Source organism: Cyprinodon tularosa, unplaced genomic scaffold (assembly GCF_016077235.1).
Source record: "Cyprinodon tularosa strain WSP-4 unplaced genomic scaffold, ASM1607723v1 ctg19, whole genome shotgun sequence".
Lineage (NCBI taxonomy): Eukaryota > Metazoa > Chordata > Actinopteri > Cyprinodontiformes > Cyprinodontidae > Cyprinodon > Cyprinodon tularosa.
The window spans coordinates 577,953-593,767 of NW_024038678.1; the positions used below are offsets into that span (position 1 = coordinate 577,953).

A 15,815-nucleotide genomic window follows, 5' to 3' on the forward strand; every position below is an offset into this window, starting at 1 on the left:
ACTTCATGCTTCCTGCAGCTGACCAACTTTTTGGAGATGCAGATTTCATTTTCCAACAGGACTTGGCACCTGCACACAGTGCCAAAGCCACCAGTACCTGGTTGAAGGACCATGGTATCCCTGTTCTTAATTGGCCAGCAAACTCTCCTGACCTTAACCCCATAGAAAATCTATGGGGTATTGTGAAGAAGAAGATGCAATACACCAGACCCAACAATTCAGAAGAGCTAAAAGCCACTATTAGAGCAACCTGGGCTATCATAACACCTGAGCAGTGCCACAGACTGATCGACTCCATGCCACGCCGCATTGCTGCAGTAATACAGGCCAAAGGAGGCCCAACTAAATACTGAGTGCTGTACATGCTCATACTTTTCATGTTCATACTTTTCAGTTGGCCAACATTTCTATAAATCCTTTGTTTTTAATGGTCTTCAGTAATATTCTAATTTTCTGATATGATGAATTTGAGATTTTCATTTGTTGTCATTTGTAATCATCAAAATTAAACAAAATAAACATCTGAAATATATGAGTTTGTATGTAATGTATGAATATAATATACAAGTTTCACTTTTTAAATGGAATTACTGAAATCAATCTATTTTTTCATGATATTCTAATTTTATGACCAGCACCTGTAAGCAGAATTCAACATTAAGCATATTATTCTACATTTGAAATAAATGCCACCAAAAGGATTTGGTCTGAATAAATTAGAATATCATTGAAAAGCTTTTTTTTTTATTTAAGTAAATTGATCAAATAAGTGAAAATCATATCGATTTAAGACAATGTAAAATATTTCAAGCTTTTCTTTTTTGATGATTCTACCCTACAGTTAACAACAGCTCAAATGTAGTTTCCTATAATACCTGAATATTGCAGGTATATGTGTATTTTTTTAAAGAAATGTGAGCATAGATTTGGACTACACAACTATGGGAAAGTTCACTTACTGGACAGATGTCCAGCCGAGAGTCATGGAGCACCTTCACAGGGCAGGGAAGCCACAAGAGGTAACTGCTAACAAAGCTGGCTGTTTAGAGAGTGCTGTCTTTGGAAAACTAATCAGGAGGAAAAAATGTAAAAGTTGCCCAAAGCACATCAATTAAAGCAGATGAGCTGAAGGCTGCTAGTAAAGAGACTGGGCTTCCTTAAAACCCCATCAGACACAGGAATATATGTGTTTATATATTTGTGGTATTGATCTACAGAATATACTTTTGTGGGTTTTTGAAAATTTTAAGATCAGGATGCACCTATATTATCCTATTCATCTACTAGTTTCTGAATGATGGACCATGTCTACCGTTTATTATAGGCTGTTTATCTTGCTGTATAGGAGCTAGAGCATGATAGTTTTACACAGATTTTACACAGAGCAAGCATAGGTTTTGAAATCACCAAGTAACCACTAACTAAAGCACTATATTTCAGGCTTAAATGGGTTACTTAGCAACAAAGTGCACATTTTTTGTTTTTCCATTTTTAGGAATGCTGTGGCTGCTAGGTGGAGTTTTAGAGAGACTTGATGGATCTTTAGCAGCTCTTTTCGTGGCAGTTTTAGAGGCCTGATTTCCCGCCTCTCCCCTCTGGCAGTCCCTCTCATCTCTCTTGGAGGAGATGAGCTCCCTCTTGCTTCCAGCATGTCCCCGTTTCTCAGCAGCTCCACCTTTAACCCCGCCTGGCTCCTTTTTCACATCCGTCTCAGAGTTGGCCCTGACGCGGCTTTTTCTCACCTGCCCTTTGCCCCTTTGGTCAGTGCTGGCTTCCTGTTGTTGCTTCCGGGCATTGCCTGCAGCCTGCATGTGCCTGAGATGACTCCTCCCAGCTGGGGGGCTGACTGGCGTTCGGGCTCCTCCACCTTGCGCCCCAGGGCTCCTACCTTCATTGGAGGCGGCCCGAGTCTCGCTGCTGCTTCTCTTAGCTGCACCTCCTGGTTGTCCCCTGCGCTCAAGCAATGGACTGAGCCGTGAGTGGCGCTGATAGGCGTAGGCAGAGCAACTCCCATTGCAGAGTGGGTAGCGGATGTGACAGTGTGGACAAACTGGGAATCGGGAGAGCTGATGTTGAGCTGAGGCAGGTGACGGCAGGTTGCTGACAGGTGTGTATGGGAAGGCTCGAGAACTTTGCCGTAGCCCTTTGGGGGAGTTGAGTCGGGAAGAAGGGGCTGTGTGAGGCCTGGCAGAGGGCGCGGCCGCGAAAGAGGGGAAACTCTGCGGCCTTGTGCGACCCCCTGGGGGGCGGCTGCTCTCTGCTTGCACCGTTTGGATTTGAAGCCACTCTAGCTGCAGCAGCCTTTCCAAGTACTTTTCTAACGGCCCCACAGGTTTGGGCCGGGGGGCGCCACGACCATCTGTGTGAAGGAACACCGCCAGCTGCCTCAGGCTCCAGCAGTTAAACGGAGGAGGCAAGAAATCTGAGTAATTGTAGGTGGGTTTCTCACTCTCAACTTCATCCCCAACCGTCCCATGTGGCCCGGGCAAGTCTGGGAGGAAGTCCTCTGTGTTAATGATCTCTGCCCGAAGATTGAGGTGGGGAGGGGTGCATGGTGTACATGGCGAGGGCAGTACAGGCAGTCGCTCCGAATCTGACAGATCACTGGCACTGTCAGAGTCTTCTTCTTTTTGGTTGTATTGCTGCTGTAGTGCTTCTGGGGTTGGAGCAGGGGAGTGTGATAGGGGGTTGGACGGAGAGTGGCGTAGTCCGGATATAGGAGAAATGGGCAGAGAGAGGGCTCGACGACTTTTTCCCATCCCTTGACGATTTGGTAGGAGCTCAGTACCGCAAGGCGACAGTCGTCGATTTTCTCGCTTTTCCTCTTTCATGTGTGCAGATGACTGTTTGCGAAGTTGAGGTCTTGAATATCCATCTTCATCAGGACTGAGAACAGACAGACGGGTTAAGAGGGGAGAGTCTTGGTAAGATTTAGGGATTTACTATACCGGAAAGAAAGCTCTAAGAAAAAATTGACAACATCCTCAGGTTCTTACCTTGAGACCTTGCTGGCGTTCTGTGAAGCACTAGACTTCATCCTGCCACTTTTAGACGGAGCACCCTGCATAATCATCATTAGGGTCAAAATTATTCTGAACAACTATTTCAATTTTATCACATTATAATTGTACAGTTCAACATTCTTCATTTTGATTATATGTGACAGATAAACAGTTCATCAAATAGTAGCACAAGAATGTTACGTTTTCATTTTTTTATAGTAATCTGAAAAGTGTGGCATACATATTTATGAAACCTACTTAATTTGGACGCTTTGAGATAAAACCCATGTGTAACAGTATAAAATGTTCTTCATTGCACTGATCACTCCATCATCCCTCAATCTGGTATTGCTAAACTGCTCGCCTACAAAAGGAAGGATGCAGACCTTAACTGAGGCAATGGATAATAATACAGATGAATAGCAAGTATGTCAGGATATAAATGGGCAAAGATGTGTAGAGATATAACCCCAACAAAATGCAGCAAAAGATAGTACTAGAAAGTACAGACTGAATACAAATGCAGGCCACTCTTTAGAATTTTATTTTGAAATGTGACAAACACATATCCTCTTTATTGTGCTTCACGGACACTTTATACATTTATTTTTGTGGTTGTAAAATTAGAAACCACATAAAGGTTACATTCTTACAACCACAATATGTACTATCCAACCACTATTTATTTGTGGGCTACAAAAGTAGGTTGATTATGCATCATCTGTGTGACTTAGTATGATGCTTCACAGCAAAACCAGCTTGACACCCTTTATAGCTCTTAGGAGGGCCTCAAATAGGATTTAAGATTATCAGTTTGCAACACTTTAAACCATATGGATCTTTCTTTTTACCCAGTGTTGTGCTGAATTTAAACCATAAAGGCCATCAGTAGGGCGACAGTGGCGTTGGATGTAGGAGTTTGCCCTGTAATCGGAGGGTTGACGGTTCAAGCCCCGACTCCGACTTTCATTGTCGTTGTGTCCTTGGGCAAGACACTTCACCTGCATTGTCCCCAGGGCAGCTGTGGCTACAATGTAGCTTGCCACCATCAGTGTGTGTGTGAATGGGTGAATGAATGTAGTGTAAAGCGCTTTGGTCAAGTCTCCTAACTTGAATAAGGGCGCTATATAAGTACATGCCATTTACCATTTACCATCAATATTGTGCCGTTATCCAGAAAACCTTTGAACAGTCTAATCTGGGGCAGATAGTACAGCATCATATGGACTCTAAGGCTGAAACAATTAATTGGATTAATAATTATTGAAATACTCTAATTATTAGTAATCGATTAATCGTTACCTGGAGTATAGAGACTGTAAAACATGACAGCCCACTTAGAGCAGTAATTATAACAAAATTGTAAAAAAAAAAATATATATATATATATATATATATAAAAATTTCGCACTTGAGATAAAAAAAAAAAAATAATAATTGTCTGTCAATATGCTCTATCCAGGACTCCTTAATTGTCAAAGTTTAAGTTTCACCTGGTTTACTTTTGTAAAAAAAAAATCTCCTTTTACCTTTTACTATCCGATTATTAATCAATACATCAAAAAGCTGGATAAGCTGATCAGGACGGAGAGCTTTGGGATTGGATGCCCACTGCACTCAGTGCAGGAGGAGGGAAACAAAAGGATCCAAACTAAATTCACCACTCTGTAGAATAATGTTTCCCACCCCATGCATGAAGCTGTTGTAAAACTGGAGAGCTCCTTCAGTGACAGTCTGCTGCACCCTAAATGCACCAGGGAGCGCTATCACAGATCCTTCCTCGCAGCAGCTGTAAGACTGTATAACCACCTCTACTTAGTTACTAAGTTGCTATATTAAATAACATCACTTACATTTTGCACACCTCTGATGTGGCTGCTATTTTCAAATAGCCATTATTGTGAAAAAGTCCTTAGCTGTATATCAGTTATTTATCCTCCAGGTGCATATTGTTAAAACACTTTATAGTACTGTATCTTATTTTTTATTTTTTTACCTCTTCACTATTATATTATTCTTATACACTTTTCTAAGGTCCACATTTGTGTCAACCTTTTCTTCTATAATCTTTTTGCTGCTGTAAACACCAGAATTTCCCCATTGTGGGACAATAAAAGGATTTTCTATTCTATTCTATTCTATTCTATTCTATTCTATTCTATTCTATTCTAAGATTAATTGATTTGCAAAATAATCCTTAGTTGCAACCCTAATGGATTTCATTGTAAATGCTGGTATAGTAAATATAGTACCTGCAATAACCTAAATAGTGCAAATAAGCAATGAGTCAGAAACATACCCTTTGTGAGAGTGTTTTGTCCTTATCCTGATCTGGTCCTGGGAGACCATTTTTCATTTGGCTCACAGCCTTCGTGGTCTTGTTACATTTCTTTGAGCTGTAATCAGAGACAATAATGTCATCCAGCATTCATGAATCGCAGGAGTATAAAGAACAGGGCCTACCTGCTAAATGAGCCGTTGTTCTCCGTATTCTTTACTCGTATCTTCTCCTTGGAAACGACGCGCTTCAGTGTAGTGGAAGCCGTGCGCTCCTGCATGATGGGGCCCATGTTGCACCACATGGGACGCTGCGTTTGGAGTCCAGCACGGATCTAATCTTACACCGTGGCTAAAGAAGCCAGCCGACATCTCTAATCAGACAGCCTGGTCTGAGAATAAGGCTAAAATCACCCATTTTCGCCGAGGTGCTGCAATGCATCATGCGAAGACACCAGCCTCTCCTCGTCTGCCGCAGGTTTAAGACACGAACTACAGCTTTGGTGTTCCACTTAAAGTCGCAGATCAATCCTGCTTTTTTACATTTGATGAACCACTGTCAAGAAAAAATCATATCAATTTCTGTGGTCAACATTTTCATTGTTAAAAACGCAACAAGGCATAGGAGCGCAGACGCTTTCTCTCTCTGTCAGATTGGTTTGTTTACCTGCTGCTGACTGGCTCGCTGCCTTTAGCGAAGAGAGCCGCCGCAAAGCATCATGGGACTTGAAGTATTAGCTTTAGTTATCGCGATTTAAATCAATCAAAAACGCCGTTTAAGGTATTTTTAATTATCATATTGGATCAGTTGATGTGTGACGGTGCTTTCATAGTCAAAAACACGGATATAGGATGAGAAAAATAAGCAAAATACGTAATATACATCCTTAAAGTACTCAATCACCCAGTCAACATCACTAGGTCTGTTTCTTTATAGTCACCCGGCGGATAATCCGGCTGAAATTAAACACGAGGCGGCCTGATTAGTGTTTCCTCTAATTATTTTTATTATTTCATGACCGATTATCCACTTACAACTTAAATTTGCAGCAATAAATCATATATATTAACATTTTGACACCCAAGTAAGGATTAGTACAGATCTTAGTAGAGATCCTTGCATCCATAACGAACAAATAAGCTTTAACAGATTACTTCCTACCTGCTGTCACAAACTCAATAACTGTTTATAACCATGCTGATTTTGCATAGTTTATATTAGTGTAACTAGTTTGTTGGTGTTTTTTATTTTTATTTAACATGATTTGCATACAGTTTAAGAATAAAAAACCAAAAGCTTTCATAATAATATAACAATACTTTGTTTAGACAGCCAGCTCGGAAACTGAAACATAAAAGAAACAGAGAGAATATTAAAACATTTATAGAAAAAGAAAAATAATCATCCTAAGAGAAATCCTCTCAAATAGGATAATACCCTTTCCATCCCCCCTGAGAATGAAACAACAACCATAAAGATATTTAAAATTTGTAGGAGAGATAAAGATCATCTGAAGAAAATACGTACATGGAAATATAGCAAATAGTACGCATTTACACACAGTGCAGGTTGTGCTACAACAGTCAATGAAATGGCTGGTGGTCTATTTGATTATGAGCAGGGCTGCTTATGTGTTTAAATGATATTTTTGTATTGGTCTGTGGAGTTTGCACCTCTTTAAAGAGTTTTTGAAGATTTTTTTATCATTTAAAATACAATTGTTATGTTATCAATTTGCCCTTACTTCACATTCTTTTTTGTTGTTGTTTTGTTTTTGTTCACATTGCTTTTTCTTGCGTGTACTTGCAACATCCAATTTGCATTTGGCTCTGCAGCTAGTAAACTACACATGAATTACATTGCTTTTGGAAAATATAGGATATTTTCATTCTATTCTTTTCTCCCTCCATCCATTGTTCTCCCGCTTGTTCCGGTGGTTCCGGGGTCACAGTGGGGCTGGTTCCTCTCTCTGGCAGTCTGGATGAGGGGCCGGGTACACCCTGGACAGGTTGCCAGTCTGTTACAACACAGTGACACACAAGGACATAACACCATGCACGCACTCACTCAAACCTAAGGACAATTCAGAGATGCCAATTAACCTAGAGTAACTGCCATGTTAATGAACTTAATGCACTTAAATTAAGTGCATTTTTTCTTGAATTGAGGAGGTAAGTGGGACACTTTGCCAATGGAACAAGGGAATTTACAATTAAAATAAGAAAAAAACAATTGCTTTGTCTTATTTCAAGTGCATATTACCTAATTATCTTATTTTAGTGGTAAAAAAAATACTTATTCCATTGGCAAATCATCTTATTCACCCGCTCAAATTAAGGGTAAATACAATTGATTTAAGAATTCTTTAACCTATTCCTAGATGGTTTTTTGCAGTGCAATCTCAGTTATTGGGAAGGTAATGAATATAACAGATTGGAGATAACTTATAAATAGGTCAATATATCTGTCTATCCTAAACATAATTGTATATGCATATATGCAAATAATTGTATAATTGCAAAGCTAGTTTTTTCAGGTCCCATTTAATCAAATTAGACAATGTATTTACCCAAAAATAGCAGCTATAATAAACCCAACATTGTAAGAACAGGGGTTCCTCTGCCTTGTTTAATGTCTTAAAACACAGAAAACCGTGTAAATATTAATATAAAAAAACAAAAGGCTATTTCCAACTACCAACAAAGCTCATCGAGTTACTGTCGGCTCTCTCAGATGCATTTTGATGCGCCGTTTTAAAACTTTGCTCGAGTGACGCCCACCTGCACCATTTTCCGCGCCGGGTGATAAATGGTGCGCACCCTGTGAATGTGCGCACTGTACGCTTCCTGTTCACTGTGCGTACGTTAGCTGATTTTTAACGAGTTTACGTCGGTTTCATTAAAGCTACTGGTGTTTATAGTGAGTTACTGGGTTTATGACTGAAAGCATTCTTGTAAATATTATGATTGAGAGCAACCTGCAGCACTTTTAGACAATATGGAGGACCAAACGTCAGCTACTGTCTTTCTACAGCCTGCATGCAACTGAGGCTTCATATGTTTGCAGGGAGAGGTAAGGAGCAGGTTTGTTTATTCGTGCATTGGATTGTGCACTTGTGCACGTAGTGGTAATAGACACGCCCACTCCTATTAAATGGCTGTAGAACAGCTTGCCAAAGTTTCATGGTTGTAAAGTAATGCTTCCTCTTGGGTATTTAGCCGCTTTTTAAAGAAAATAATGAAACTTGATAACTAATTTTGCTTTAAAACTTATTTTTATGTATATCTAGGCCTGCTCCTTGGTGAGAACAGCTCTCTGAGAAAATGGACAGAGGGTGGTTCGTTGGAAACGAGAGGATACTTTCCTCCGAATCTCAACAGCGATTGTCCAGCAGTGTCTCTACGCCCTGCTTGACTATAAACGTGAGCAAATTGCTCGAAGCTGACAAGCCCAGCTCCATGAGGAAGCCTGTCCCGATCCGCCCTCCAGGCCCCAGAGTTACTCGCCCAAATGAACAGAAAAGCCACCCCTTCCTCACCTGCGAGCCCACCCCAAAGCCCATCATCCGACAACGATCACGATCTCTGCCTTCTGCCTCCGAGAGCAAAAAGAAGCGAACCAGAGGGATTGGGGTGAGGTTCGTCGACTCTCTGGGACTCGACCTGGAAGATGTTAGGGTTTTCAAGTCTGGTGAGGACCCGTTTGTGCCTGAGCATGTTACCTTTAGACTCCTAATGGGTGCTGAGATGACAGATGGAAGGCATCTGGAGATCAACTTGCCGTACCTAAAGCCAGTTTTTTCCCAACAACCTGGTGACCAGCCAGGGTTTCTGCAGCGTCTTCAGGAGCAGAAAGTGTGCCTAGAGAGGGTGTTGTGTTTTGAGCTGGGTATTATTGGAATCACGCAAGTCCTAAATTTAGAGTTTGGAAAAGAAGTTACAGTTCGGTATTCATTTACAGAGTGGAGAAACTCTGCAGAAACTAAGGCTTCCTGGGTATCCACTGTCACCAAGACCTGGGATGAAGGAGAAAGAGGAAAAGAAATGAGTTGTGATACATTTCGTTTCCACCTGCCTGTTCCTCCATCCCTTCGACCAGGAGCGCAATTGGAGTTCACTATTCAATACAGAGTCTGCGGTGCTGAATATTGGGATAACAACAATGGAAAGAATTATAAATTAGTCTGCCAAAACTACAAATTAACTGTGCCTAAAGAATGTGAAGACAGCATGGTGCATTTCATTTAGAATAAGACTACATGGAAAATGTATTTTGAGCACTTGGTGCCTACTGGTTTTAAGACATAGTTCTGCTAGAAAGTTTACAAACCCTCCCATTAAAGAACATTATAAATTCACAATTCCTTTGTAATCCAAATAACTCAAAACTAAAAAAGGTAATAATTGAAAAAAATTAACTAAATATGAATTTAGTATTGGAAAATATTAACAAAAACGAATGATTCTAAAAAAAACTATCTCAGGCAAAAAAACGAAAACAAAAAAAAAACAGGGATGCGACATACCTGTCAACAGGTGCAGAAATCTGACTGAACATTTCCTAAACATTTTACATAAAAACTCATTTTAGTGATTGCCTCAAATTGTTGCTCAACAAAATGTATGTGTGTATCTATCTATCTATATATAGAGATAGATATAGATATAGATATGTGTGTGTTTAATGTACAGTATTTTACTGCCAGATCTTTTTTTTCTGTCTTTATTGGAAGAGTATGTAAACTTTCAAGCAAAACTGTATATGAGGAATAACAACAGATTAGATTTTCTTGATTTAAGCACTAATATAATTATGATTATGTCTTGAATATCAAGCACTTTGATAGTGATTCAAGCACTAAAGCACAAATTGCATATATATATATCACTGATTAAATAAAATGATTTCATGTTGTACAGAGATCAACCAATCACTTTTTTTTATTGTATACTTATTTCCCTTTAGTATGAGGTCTCACTATGATTTAGGTTTTTTTTTAATCTTATTATTATTTCTTGTTTCCTTGAGGATTTTAATTTGTGAGAAAATATCTTTTAGATATCTGTAGCAGTTATAAATTCAAATGAAAAAAAAAACAACTAAATTATCCCTGGCTTTGTTTTAAAGATTTTGTTCATAACTTTTATCTGATTAATATACATTGGTTGTTGGCCTATATCTGTGGACCTTTACTGTATATGTGAAAAAGAAAAACCCTGATATTTTTTTAGAATTTGAATTGATCAATGGACAATAATGTCAGATTCTGGACTTTGGATTATTGATTGTTGTATTTCAGAAAAATCCAATAGTATTACTGATATTCAATAATGAAATTTGCCAATTCTTGTTTTATGTAATTTCTTTTCTTATGAACGTTTGAGGAAATATGATCACTGTTACTTGTGGTGTAAAAAATGTTGAAATATTTCTGTTCTTAGCCTCACAGGCTCCAAAAGAAGGTTATGAGAGATAGGAATGAGTTACAGCTCATGGCATGAAGGGGAGGACTGTTGTTTTGAGGAGATCCATCCGGCCAGCGGAAGATATATTAACCTAACAGTGAACGGCCTTGATGGACTAAAGTTGTTTTTCCTCCAAATATTCAAATGTGAGAAAGTTCTTTATGCAGGGGGTGGGTTCATTCCCCTGGGGGGAGTGTGTGTGATTTTGTAAGGTATAAATGTATGTACTGAAATGCCTCAGTCAGAGCCTATCTCTCCGTCTGAGGACGTTAAATAAATTTGAACCTTATTTCTTGCAAGAAATGCCTCTGCCTCAGCTTCCTAATTTAAAATACTGTATAAGCTGATTCCAGTGTTCTGTTTTTTTATCCTTTCTGCTTTTAACACTCAATTCCTTATTGCCTGGTAAAATAAAAATAAAAAATGAAGATGCAAATGCAAAAGTTGTTGGGTGGCATTTTATTGGAACATGAAAGCTGTTTTGTTTTGTTAAAACCAACTCAAACTTTTCTTAACACAGTTGATCACTGGAACAAAAAGATTGATTATTCCATGTGCCAGCTCTACCACATTTAAAAATAAATACAGAAATAAATAAATGCTAAATAAAAAAACAAGCGTACAATTAATTGCCCCCCAAAATACAAAAAAACAAATTAATGTAGGTAGAAATTAAATTATACAGTGAGACATAAATGTATATATCTCTTAATTATCTTCTTCATTTATTCACCTTTGTAATAATTACCTTATTTATTTGCATGTTATTTTTTTGTCTGTTTTATTCTTCCTTTGTATTTTTGTTTACCTATTTATATCCTATTTTATTATGCATTTCTGCCTCATTATGCAAATGACGAAGGGCTGTGTCTTAGAGGGTCAACTTCTGCCCATTGGCGGGTTAGAATTTTACTGCATCGGCCGAATGTACATGCCACCGGCCAGTCACAACAAAGATGGCTACCCTACGTTTAAGTTATCTGTGAGCTGAGGCATTGAGTAACTTTTTTTTTAAAATCAATGCTAACGTTATAAGTTTTGACTTTATTATTTTTCGTTTGGACGCTCCAAAAGAACGAGTGTTTCAGCTAGAGGCACACATGGACACAGATGTCGACAATATAGTTTTTCAGGATCACGAGGAAGCGGCCCCTCTTCTTAACGTAACTTGGCGAAGACGCTAGTCCGTACTCGCGTTGTTATGAATTGAGAAACGGCCAGTGACCTCAGAATCTCGTCTCTTGTAGATGCAACCGATGCAGTTAAATGCTAACCAACCAATGGGCAGAAGTTAAGACGGAGGTCTTCAAGAGGGGGTCTGCAACCCTTAGAGGGTCCACGGAAGTACTGCATGGGGGTCCAAAAGTTTAGGTTGATTAGACTTTTTTTTAATATTCCACCCTTCAGTTTTTTCCACTAATTGTAATGTCGTTAAATACCCATTACCATGAATTCAATAGAGCTTTGGAGTGTGACGTCACTTCCCTAGTAGGAGGAGCACCGGCACCATCTTAGGGGTCCACAAACGTAACTGGCAAAAGCAATATCTCGACATTCTCGCAGATTTTTAGAATCTAAGTTAGCAATGGTTCGAACTTGCTGTGTTATTGGGTGTAATGTTAGGTCACGTGACCGCAGCTGTACAAAGATAGAAAATGGACTTTCATTTTACACTTTTCCTGCCTGGAAACAACGCGAGGGGGCTAAGGTATCTGAGCTAACAAAAAGGCGACGAATGGCCTGGGTATCAGCGGTAAGACGTTCTGATATTACCTTCTCCAACATCTCAAGAAACCTACGAGTTTGCTCCAGACATTTCCATTCTGGTGAGTGTCTAAATTCGCTTTGTTTTTATGTCATTATTTTTTTGCTATGATTTTTTCCCGGGTGTACTTGTGTTCAGTTTATGTCGAGTTAAGTAGATCAGGCTAATATAAGTAGCGAGTTTTGTTAGTGGACATCGGGGTTATTCCACTATTGTCAAGTAAACTATTTAAGTTTTCTAGTGTTATAATTCACAGTATTAAGACTGATGTGTGTTCCGATTTGTTCTCTTAAAGGCAAGCCGTCATACGAAATGGATGAGCTCAATCCAGACTGGGTTCCAACGCTAAATATGGGTCACTGCGAGATAAACGCCACAACATCGGACCGACATGTGCGTTGTTTAAAGAGGCGATACAGCAGCGCAGTTGAAGGCCAGGCAGCAAAGACCATGGTAGAAAAACAAGAACCGGAGCAAGTTACAGAGATTGCATCAGAAACACCAGAAGAGGTCAAACAAAACACAGTAGTTGAGGCAATGGAAGAGGAGCGAGTTCGAGAGGCTGTGGAGGAAACCCCAGGAGAGGAGCTCAGCAAGGCTGCAGACTCTGACGAGGAACATGATTTAGCATCAAAAAGGCAACAAATCGAATGTCACTTGTGTGAAGAGAGAAGAGAAGAAATAAATCGTTTGTTACAGGAGAACAGGAAGCTCAGGTCAGAGCTGAATAAAAAACAGCTGGACACAGATTTTTTTAAGGATGACACAAAAAAAGTAAAATATTATACAGGACTTCCTTGCTTTGTCATTTTATTATCATTGTTTAACACTATTAGGCCTTTTCTGTCAGAATCAAAAAAGATTTCACAGTTTCAAATGGTTGTACTTACACTAATGCGTCTAAGACTTGATTTACCTGTTCTGCATCTTTGCCATCTTTTCAGTGTGTCACACAAAACTCTGTCGACTGTCTTTGCTGACACCCTTGATGTGTTGTATGCACGCCTTAAGCCCATGGTAAGCTGGCCTGAGAGGCATTGTTTACAAGCCACAATGCCTCCTCAGTTTTTGGAAACATTTGGAAAACGTGTAGCAATTATTGTTGATTGTTTTGAATTAGGCACAGAAAGACCCTCAAATTTAAAAGCACGTGCACAATCCTTCTCCCGGTACAAAGGAAGACACACTATGAAATACCTTATTGGTATAACACCACATGGGTCGATTTCTTTTATTTCTAAGGGATGGGGTGGACGTACTTCAGACAAGCACATTACAGGTGCTGGTCATAAAATTAGAATATCATGAAAAAGTAGATTGATTTCAGTAATTCCATTTAAAAAGTGAAACTTGTATATTATATTCATACATTACATACAAACTCATATATTTCAGATGTTTATTTTGTTTAATTTTGATGATTACAAATGACAACAAATGAAAATCTCAAATTCATCATATCAGAAAATTAGAATATTGTGAAAAGGTTCAAAATTGATGGCCCCTGGTACCACACTCTAATCAGCTAATTAACTCAAACCACCTGCAAAAGCCTTTAAATGGTCTTTCAGTCTAGTTCTATAGGCTACACAATCATGGGGAAGACTGCTGACTTGACAGTTGTCCAAAAGACGACCATCGACACCTTGCACAAGGAGGGCAAGACACAAAAGGTCATCGCTAAAGAGGCTGGCTGTTCACAGAGCTCAGTGTCCAAGCACATTAATAGAGAGGCGAAGGGAAGGAAAAGATGTGGTCGAAAAAAGTGTACAAGCAAGAGAGATAACCGCACCCTGGAGAGGATTGTGAAACAAAACGCCTTCAAAAATGTGGGGGAGATTCACAAAGAGTGGACTGCAGCTGGAGTGAGTGCTTCAAGAACCACCACACACAGACGTATGAAAGACATGGGTTTCTGCTGTCGCATTCCTTGTGTCAAGCCACTCTTGAACCACAGACAGCGTCAGAAGCGTCTAAAGAGAAACAGGACTGGACTGCTGGTGAGTGGTCCAAAGTCATGTTCTCTGATGAAAGTAAATTTTGCATTTCCTTTGGAAATCAAGGTCCCAGAGTCTGGAGGAAAAGAAGAGAGGCACTTCATCCACGTTGCTTGAAGTCCAGTGTAAAGTTTCCACAGTCAGTGATGGTTTGGGGTGCCATGTCATCTGCTGGTGTTGGTCCATTGTGTTTTCTGAGGTCCAGGGTCAACGCAGCCACATACCAGGAAGTTTTAGAGCACTTCATGCTTCCTGCAGCTGACCAACTTTTTGGAGATGCAGATTTCATTTTCCAACAGGACTTGGCACCTGCACACAGTGCCAAAGCTACCAGTACCTGGTTGAAGGACCATGGTATCCCTGTTCTTAATTGGCCAGCAAACTCTCCTGACCTTAACCCCATAGAAAATCTATGGGGTATTGTGAAGAAGAAGATGCAATACACCAGACCCAACAATTCAGAAGAGCTAAAAGCCACTATTAGAGCAACCTGGGCTATCATAACACCTGAGCAGTGCCACAGACTGATCGACTCCATGCCACGCCGCATTGCTGCAGTAATACAGGCCAAAGGAGGCCCAACTAAATACTGAGTGCTGTACATGCTCATACTTTTCATGTTCATACTTTTCAGTTGGCCAACATTTCTATAAATCCTTTGTTTTTATTGGTCTTCAGTAATATTCTAATTTTCTGATATGATGAATTTGAGATTTTCATTTGTTGTCATTTGTAATCATCAAAATTAAACAAAATAAACATCTGAAATATATGAGTTTGTATGTAATGTATGAATATAATATACAAGTTTCACTTTTTAAATGGAATTACTGAAATCAATCTACTTTTTCATGATATTCTAATTTTATGACCAGCACCTGTACAGAAAACTGTGGCCTTCTCTCCAATTTATTACCTGGAGACATTGTGTTAGCAGACAGAGGCTTTGATATTAAGGACAGTGTAGGAATGATGTGTGCTGAGGTCAAGATGCCATCATTCACTAAAGGGAGATGTCAACTGGATGCTAAAGATGTCGAAGACTCGCGAGCTATAGCTCACCTCAGAATTCATGTGGAAAGAGTGATTGGCTGCATGAGGAACAAATACAAACTGTTACACAGAACTATACCAATTAGGTTGCTGCTTACATGTGAGGGTGAAGAGGTGACACTTCTTGACAAGATTGTGTTTGTGTGCTGCTGCTTAGTGAACATGTGTTCTAGTGTGGTTGTGAAACCTAATGAAAAGGAAACCTGTACATGTGAATATGAAACTCCAATGCTTGACTGATATTAATTAAAATGC

General features: G+C 39.5%; 3 protein-coding genes across 3 annotated transcripts; 2 read left to right on the forward strand and 1 right to left on the reverse strand.

The window, feature by feature from the left end:
- Positions 1 to 645: 645 nt before the first annotated feature.
- fam217b (family with sequence similarity 217 member B) lies at positions 646 to 5,969 on the reverse strand. The gene is made up of 4 exons (XM_038283038.1): positions 5,466 to 5,969; positions 5,302 to 5,398; positions 2,997 to 3,061; positions 646 to 2,886 (listed from the first exon to the last, which is right to left on the reverse strand). Exons 1-4 carry the CDS (start codon positions 5,582 to 5,584, stop codon positions 1,452 to 1,454), a joined length of 1,716 nt encoding a protein of 571 aa, XP_038138966.1. The 5' UTR covers positions 5,585 to 5,969; the 3' UTR covers positions 646 to 1,451.
- A 2,128-nt stretch (positions 5,970 to 8,097) lies between these two features.
- ppp1r3da (protein phosphatase 1, regulatory subunit 3Da) lies at positions 8,098 to 10,197 on the forward strand. Its single transcript, XM_038283052.1, has 2 exons — positions 8,098 to 8,352; positions 8,570 to 10,197. The coding sequence occupies exon 2, from the start codon at positions 8,604 to 8,606 to the stop codon at positions 9,525 to 9,527; it is 924 nt and encodes a 307-aa protein (XP_038138980.1). The 5' UTR covers positions 8,098 to 8,352; positions 8,570 to 8,603; the 3' UTR covers positions 9,528 to 10,197.
- A 2,038-nt stretch (positions 10,198 to 12,235) lies between these two features.
- Positions 12,236 to 15,815, forward strand: LOC119782193. Its single transcript, XM_038283044.1, has 3 exons — positions 12,236 to 12,571; positions 12,806 to 13,789; positions 15,394 to 15,815. The coding sequence occupies exons 1-3, from the start codon at positions 12,331 to 12,333 to the stop codon at positions 15,798 to 15,800; spliced, it is 1,632 nt and encodes a 543-aa protein (XP_038138972.1). The 5' UTR covers positions 12,236 to 12,330; the 3' UTR covers positions 15,801 to 15,815.

Excerpts from the sequence above, each read along its gene's own strand:
- fam217b (XM_038283038.1), bottom strand. The coding sequence starts at position 5,584 with ATGTGGTGCAACATGGGCCCCATCATGCAGGAGCGCACGGCTTCCACT. Across the intron at positions 3,062-5,301 it reads ACAAAACACTCTCACAAAGG|GGTGCTCCGTCTAAAAGTGG; the intron begins GTATGTTTCTGA and ends ATGATTATGCAG. Across the intron at positions 2,887-2,996 it reads AACGCCAGCAAGGTCTCAAG|TCCTGATGAAGATGGATATT; the intron begins GTAAGAACCTGA and ends GTCTGTTCTCAG.
- ppp1r3da (XM_038283052.1), top strand. The coding sequence starts at position 8,604 with ATGGACAGAGGGTGGTTCGTTGGAAACGAGAGGATACTTTCCTCCGAA.
- LOC119782193 (XM_038283044.1), top strand. The coding sequence starts at position 12,331 with ATGGTTCGAACTTGCTGTGTTATTGGGTGTAATGTTAGGTCACGTGAC. Across the intron at positions 12,572-12,805 it reads CTCCAGACATTTCCATTCTG|GCAAGCCGTCATACGAAATG; the intron begins GTGAGTGTCTAA and ends GTTCTCTTAAAG. Across the intron at positions 13,790-15,393 it reads TTCAGACAAGCACATTACAG|AAAACTGTGGCCTTCTCTCC; the intron begins GTGCTGGTCATA and ends GCACCTGTACAG.